Consider the following 7863-nt stretch of genomic DNA (forward strand, 5'->3'; position numbering starts at 1 on the left):
TTTTTCATTATTCTAACATTCATGAAACACTCTTATTGAACATAATGGTTAAGGAGGAAAATTAACAAGAAAAACAACAGAACAACAAAAAACAAACAAACAAAACAACAGTACAGAGAAAATCCAACTGTACGAGGGAAATGTAAACTTAAATGTAAATTATGCAACTTATTCATGTTTACATAGCATTTCCCCAGTTATTTGAGATTCATAATAGCCCCTTCTTTAGTGTTAGTGTTGTCTGCAGGTCAAACACAGGATATGACATTAAAAGTTGCATATCACATTTCAGAAACAAGACCATGTCTCCCAATATTGGTGTAAATATAGTTGTACATTTTGCATTATAGTTGCTTATAGCTCTTTGTAAAGTGTCATGTAGAATTTGATCTCTCGCGAGATCCTTCACGTCTTCTTCCGGCGCAGACATTTGACGTACGGAGCGCAAACATACAAGGGAGGTGTTTGTAATAAGTTGAGACGTTCAAGCAGCACATTTTTTCACAATAGAGAAGATGCACAACTGGCAGGAGAACGAGATCAAAGAACTTCTGACTATCCGGGGCTCGGAGCCGATCCGCACGCAGATCACGGGCACCGTGAAGGACTCCGTAGTTTATAACAGGATGACCAAACTGCTGGCGGAGCGGGGGGTGTACAGGTCTCACATGCAGGTCATCAGCAAACTGAAGGCGCTGAGGAAACAGTACAGCAAGTATCACCAGCAGAAGATCCGATGCGGCAGTGACCGCGTCGACTGGCCGTTTTACGAGCAGTGCCACCGGGCTTTCGGGAATGGCCCCGCGGTGAACCCGGTGAAACGACAGAGGAGTCCATCACCTCCACCCGCACCGTCGCCGCCGCCGCCGCCTCCGCCGCCGCCGCCTGACATCAGCGACAAGCATCAGGAGGTTGTAGTCAGTCTGTGGGACGAAGTTGACGAGACGGTGATCAACAAGGATCTTGGTCCGGTAGAGGCGGAGGACGACGAGGAACAGTACAGCCCAGAACAGATAGAGCAGATACAGCCCATCAATGCCAGTGAGTACATGTGTTTCTGTTATTATTGTCTGAAGAAAAGATGCCCGATGAACCCTAAGCCCTTATGAAACTCGTTTAAGTATTAAAAGTTACATACAACTGCACATCTAGATAGTTGATATTCAAAGAACTTAATCTCTACTTTTGCAAGACAGGTGATGATGCATATAAATGATTCCATAATGCGATATGGAAAGAGTTATTTTGTGTTTTGTGTTTTTTATAGTATTGTACTGAAATGAAAAAGTTTAGTGTCATGACAGCTCTACCAGGGCCACCTATCCAATCTGTCTTCATGCATTGGTATTTACTTTGTGAGCCATCTTTGCAACCATAAAATGTGATTGGTCAGTTGCTGAGTCTGAAGCCCATTGGCCTGTAAAGGTGCAAGCTTCAGTTGCTGCACTACCATCAGTATGGAGTTCCCTTTCTATCTAGGGAACTGCACGTTGTGTGTTATGACTAAAATCTGGCAAAACAGACACCAAAACAGGACAAAGCAGTACTGTAGGGATGACTGTTGGTGCTTTTACAAAATATTAACACTATGAGACTTTTGATAATTACCAGGGAAGTGGATATAATGACTAAGTGGCAAATGGAAAATACTATAACACAACAGTCTGGGTACAGTCTGCAAGTTCAGAAAATTACATCACTTTAAGGCGGCCTTTAAAATCAAGACAAGTAAACAACTATGCCATATCACAATATCAGTATCTAATATTGATATATTGCCCAGCTCTAGAACAAATATAGGCAAAATCGCCTCAGGCTCAGGGTAGTTATTAACCTTCTCATATGAAGTCTGACAAATATGTCACATATTTAAGATTCAAAATCCTCTGGTGCACTTTTGCCAGAAAGAGCCATGCAATGAAGGAGCATTTCTGGTTATATCTCCTCAAAGTCATGTGGAAAAAAAATCACTTATGTGCTGTTGTTATCCTGTTTGTTTTGCATGAAGTTTCATGGGAAAATGTCACGATGATGAAAGAATGATGATTTTTAAATACTAGAAGCAGTAACATTTCTCCTGACTTTGATGAAGCATAGCTGTAAATGTTTCATTATTTTGTGGCAGTTGTGTACAGTTAGTATTAAATATGTGAGCCATTAGTCTTTTGGTCCTCTAGATTTAATCTAGGAACAACCCTCAACTATCTGTCGAATGCCGTTTGTCCTCTTAAGCTGAAGACAAAAGTGAAGTGTTTCATCATAGTGTAGTCAAATTGGTAGAACAGTGACATGTCTGTCACAGCCCTCTAAGATATTTAACTCATTTTCTCCATCCTCACTGTTATGACATCAAACCAAAGAATGTATAAAAGAAGTGGACGTAGCCTCCAGGCAGTGTGGCGGCATAGCAATGCATATCCATGGCACTGTGTACATTTGGATAGCTGTGACCTTGTGTTTTGGTAATGTCTGTGTTTTTGTGTGTGTGTTTTCAGTTCATGAAAGCCACCTGTAACATTTTGGTGTCTTTAAAATGTCTTGTTCAGAGTTCAGTTGTACTAAGAGACACTAAGAAGTCGGCTGTTTTTTTGTTTGTTTGTTTTTTTGTTTGTTTGTTTGTTTGTGACACAAAAAATGATTTGCTCTGCAAAATTAACGTCCCAATAATCATCATGAGGTATGTATGCAACTTGTTCACCAAGCTAGCGTTAGCTGGTAAGTTAGTGCATTCCATGCTAACAGCACCTGGCTCCCCGGGCTGGTCACCTGTGTTGATCATAGAATATCCACCCCTAGCTCCATTTTTTCGCCCAAATATGGTGACTTCTGCCTCCTAAAACCCAAGCTGACAACAACCAAAATGCCAAACTAAAGACTTCAAAATGGTGACTACGTTTATCTCTTTCATACAGTCTGTACATCAATCTGACCAGCAGTGGAGGAGACCCACAGCCCAGTCAGGTGTAATGACAACATAGAAATGCTGTTTGCTGTTTATTGATGTCACATCATATGTCTCAAACTGTAACAGTGTCTCCTTTTATGTTTTTACAAGCCATAACCTTTATTGATCCATATTCAAGAATCAATAATAAAAAAAACTCTCACTGCCCTGTTACTGACAGTTTGCTTCATCTCATTTGTTTTCCAGCATTTGCAGTTCCAACAAAGAGGAGGAAAACAACAGTGATGCAGCAGGTTTCTAAGTTGGTGACCGCAACAGTCACCCAGCTCAGAGAGATGGACGCTGCCATGCAGGCACAGGAGGACGCGCGGCTACAGAGGCTGATGGACCATGAGAGGGAAATGCAGAACAATCTATTGAGTCAGCTGACAGCCATGCATGAACGGATCAGCCGAGAAAACCACGAGAGACATGTTGAACTGGTGGACAGGATACTGTCTAGGTTCCCTTCAACTTCAGCACCTTCTGGTCCCTGACTGACTGACTTTCTGTGTGAGTGACAATGGCGTACCACAGCTTGTTCATGTGTAGAGGACACTTCTGTCACTCTCCTCCACCAGCTGACTAGTGCCTAAGCCCATATTATTTTTGTTTTCACTATATGTTTCAAAAATGTTGGGAAAGATAAGTCGCTGTGAGCATGTTCACACTGCAGGCCCAATTTCTGACAGTGGTCACAAAAAGACGCATGAGTGCGAAGGAACAATAAAGCCGCCTTTACGCTGGACAAAAAACCCACTAACACTCACTAACATCTGGCTTTTGTATGCAGTGGGCACAATCGGCATTCATTCTTGGATCAAATTACTCTGCAGCGGTCATGGGTATTTCCGACTCCAGCTTTGATTGGTACTAGTGATAGAAACCTGACACCTGGGTGGACACACTAATTTTTGCCCCTTTTCCAGCAGAGGCAATGAAGGCTTGTGGCCCCTGGCAGTAATTTCTGTGACTCCAATTTTAAAAAAGATATAAAGACATAAAAAATTCATATGGCCCCCATGCTGCTTTCTGCTGTTAAAGTCTGTTTTCTGGTGCATTTATGATTTTCAACGTGACACAACAGGGAAAAACAAAGGCAAGCTCCTCTACTGGCAATGAGAAAGGAGTCAATTACCTATTTTAGTGGGCTTACCCGCGTTTAGAAAAAATGCATTTTGGTGTAAAAATGGTATAACAAAAAACTAATTTAAAACAAACAGTGACGCTACACCATAATGCAGCTGTTTCTTTGTTTTTGGTCGGAATGCACAATAAATATCAGCCTCAATCTGGGTCTATTACGACTTTGTCAGATTATATTGGTATTGCCGTATATTTGACAATAAATATTAACTATATTAATATCTGATTTGACAGATCATGTCAAAGCATTTCATTTTAATTCTTAGGCAAAATGCTCTATAAGCCAACATATTTATGATACTTTTAATGAGCTTTACTAGAAAAAAATCAAACATTTGGAGACTCAGAACAATTGTCATAGTGATGTCAGTTAGATTTGGTTCAGTCAGAGCTGTGAAATACTAAATCATCCATTTTTGATTGCTACCATTTGCTCTTTCTTACCCTCAGATGCGCATGAATTACAGGTAATAAGCACTTTTAAAATTACAAAAACATGAAAGTATTGTTTATCTGCTGAGAAATAGGTAATTACCAGTTATCAGTATCTACTACAGGAAAAAAAACATCCATGTCTTGCATTCCTAGTTGTTGACCTGCCAAAGGGCTGCAGATGTATATTACCTTAAAGCTATCATCTGGTACAGTGCATCAAATGGTGTTATTTATGTTTTAAACTGTAGATGGCCCCTATTTAATAAAATAAAGAAATAAATAATAGCTGACTACAGCAGCATCTTTCCGCTTGTAGAAATGTGTTGCATTGCAGTTTTTGCCATTCAGTATACAAATAATGCTGGCAGTAGCATCTGGACAGGTGAAACATTAATATAATTACATAACTACAGTACAATAACAACATAACTACAGTATGAACTCTCGAATGAACCTGTTTAAATGCACAATATGAAAACTGTGTCACTTGGGGTCTCTCGCATTAAAACAATAACAGAAGACATAGTTTGATGACATTGTGAAGTAGCGTGGTATTATGGGAGTTGTTTTCACTTATAAACAACCTCCATAGATGATTAAAATCTATCTGACTTGATTAGGGCAGAAAACTTGTTCATAGACAAGATAATATTAAAGTTTTATTTATGTTTAATCATTTATGCCAACTTGCCTCACTCTCTGGACCTATCTGACGTATCCCATGTTTTCTTCAAACTTCATAGCAAATAGCATTTAGCAATGAGTTACCTTGAATAAATGACAGACTTCTCTGTGTTTGAACACTGTTGGAAACATTTAGGATAATGTAAAGTACCAGTCAGAAGTTTGGACACACTTCTCATTCATTGTTTCTACTTTATTTTTATGAGATATGATTCAGATTCTGATTAAGAACAAGACTGTAAACTGTAAAGAATCTAAAATATCAAACAGCAAAACACTTTTGCACACTTGTAGGTCGTCAGGTGCGAAGGAGAAAACCATGGATCGACAATAAAAAAGCAAAAAGACTCTTCTGCACTTGCAATTAAAGATTTATTTATTATGTTTTTAAATCTTTGATTGCAAGTGCAAAAGAAAGTGGGCGAGAGTCTCTTACATGTTAAATTCTTAAAAAGTTAAAACATTCTGCCTTGTATTCACATTTTTGTGTACTACATAACTCCATAGTTTTATAGTTTTCAAGTGTCCAGTATTAATCTGCATTGTAGAAAAATGACGACAAATAAAAAAGTAAAAAGCATTGAGAATAGAGAATGTGTCCAAACTTTTGAGAGGTACTGTAAGAACACAACTCAACACAATATACAAATGTCCAGGGCTTTAGACATTTTAATGCAGAAATGTTACATATTATAGTGTTAAATTGTCTGGATTTATACCGAATGTGTAATTGTGTAAAGTAGTAGTTGAAACATTACCAATCACTTAAAGACATGCTATTCTTACATGTAAATTTCATCACTCTACTGACTCAAAATGTGCCTAAAAATGTTTGAATGTGTGAATCAAAACATCAGATCTGAGTCATGTGAGGCTGCAAATCAGAATCTGGGGACTGGACACCTACAGTGTGAACATAGCTTTCAGTTAACATGACAGAAGACAAATATATCGCAAAAATGGATGTACTGTACCTCTTCTACCACCTCACCTGATCATGTTGTTTGGTGTGAACAGTGAACTAAACTCCTCAGCAAAAGCAGAACAAATCACCCGGCAGCTGCTGCCTTTTGTTGTTGGAAACTCTTTACTAAGCATTTGCTTTCATTAGGGATCATTATGCTGTAAGAGCTTTTCAAAAGTTTGACTTAAGTAAATAATAACTGGACTACACGGCAGGTTACATTGTTGAAATGTGGCATTTAGAGAAGGCTGAACATTGATGTAAATATCACATTTCAGCTGCATCACTCAGTGGGAGAGGAAACCAGAGTAAAGCTATACACAATATAACACTGTAGTAGAAAAAAAGCTACTCAACGGCAGCCTATTTGTAGCGCAGGTCATTCATAATGTATGGTGATGGATATGTTAAGACAAATACACACAGTAACTGTTAGGTTAGAATTCAGAGATTTATTATAAACATCGACTTAGAAACACTACAGAAAAAAAAACAAAAAATGTCGTGGTACACTAAAACAACAGACTGCTAGAACACTAAAATGTTGACTTGCTGCTCGAAGTGTCATTCTTGGCTGACACGAAATTCCCGGTTGCGTTTACTGTCATCAGCAATCCGGGAGAAAACGTGTCATTGAGGAAAAACACCATCAGTCATTTCGCTCCATCATATGCTGTTCATGTCAACACAGCATCAAACACTGGTGTTAGTTTCACTTTCTGTATTGATTTGAGAGAAACAAAACTGTAATTCCACCTTAAATGGGTCATCTGAACTTGAAATAGTGAGCAGTTAGCACTGGTTTGTATGAATCAGAACGTGTAGACTGTAAACTAAACAGACTTTGGTTTTATACTTGTGGCTCAGTCAGCTGGGGTGTGTATTTTTACTGTAGATAATTTTATACTGTTCTATACTGTAACAAGTGTTATACTGTTTTAAATTTTTGTTTTTCATTTATGGTACAATAAAGTTTTCAACTGAAACCATATGAATCGATTTTCAAACTACTGACTTCTCTTTCGAAGTTGACAAGTGAGGACATGATGAAGTCAGACGGAGGAATTCTTGCTTCTTGTATCTTCTTGATGACGAAGCAGTCGTCATCAGCCCGCCTGCTCAGGATGTCCTGTGCGTTGTGGGATGGAAACGGACCCCATAACCAGCTGGAGCTCAGAATCACAGCTGCATTATGGGTTCCGTTACAATCCCACCCACCAAAACAATGTTCAGGTCTAGGCTCAGGTCTGCTCCATTAAATATGGCTAAAAGAAAAAGAAATGGTTATTAACAAGGGGGAAAAGGGGAGTTTCTGTTACGAGCGTGACTGACCAAATGTAGTTTGATCTGCAAGTCATGAAGGAAACCGTTTTACTATCAGTTCTGTTAGCTGCAGCTTTTAAAGTAAAGAACAAGCAAGCATACACATACAAAAACAGAAGGAAGAGATAAGGCAGTAAACATCCAGTAAATCACATTGTTTGTTTGACAGATTGTATAACTGGGTTAACAAAATACTAAAGGACAGCATCCTGAACTTGAAATATTATTTTGAAACCAAACACCCAGCCAAATGTAGTAGTACTGAGTCTTGAAGAGTCTGTGCTGCAGCAGTAACAATGACCTAATCATTGTTTAATGTCCCTTTTCTCCTGTCACAACACCTTATGATTTCAGCTGCTCGCAAATG

General features: G+C 38.8%; 1 protein-coding gene across 1 annotated transcript; it reads left to right on the forward strand.

The window, feature by feature from the left end:
* The first annotated feature begins 235 nt into the window (after positions 1-235).
* Positions 236-3914, forward strand: LOC146325526 (uncharacterized). The gene is made up of 2 exons (XM_084720044.1): positions 236-1041; positions 3152-3914. Exons 1-2 carry the CDS (start codon positions 516-518, stop codon positions 3439-3441), a joined length of 816 nt encoding a protein of 271 aa, XP_084576170.1. The 5' UTR covers positions 236-515; the 3' UTR covers positions 3442-3914.
* Positions 3915-7863: the final 3949 nt, after the last annotated feature.

This window comes from Lutjanus erythropterus, chromosome 6, assembly GCF_056507025.1.
Source record: "Lutjanus erythropterus isolate fLutEry1 chromosome 6, fLutEry1.hap2, whole genome shotgun sequence".
Taxonomy (NCBI): Eukaryota; Metazoa; Chordata; class Actinopteri; order Lutjaniformes; family Lutjanidae; genus Lutjanus; species Lutjanus erythropterus.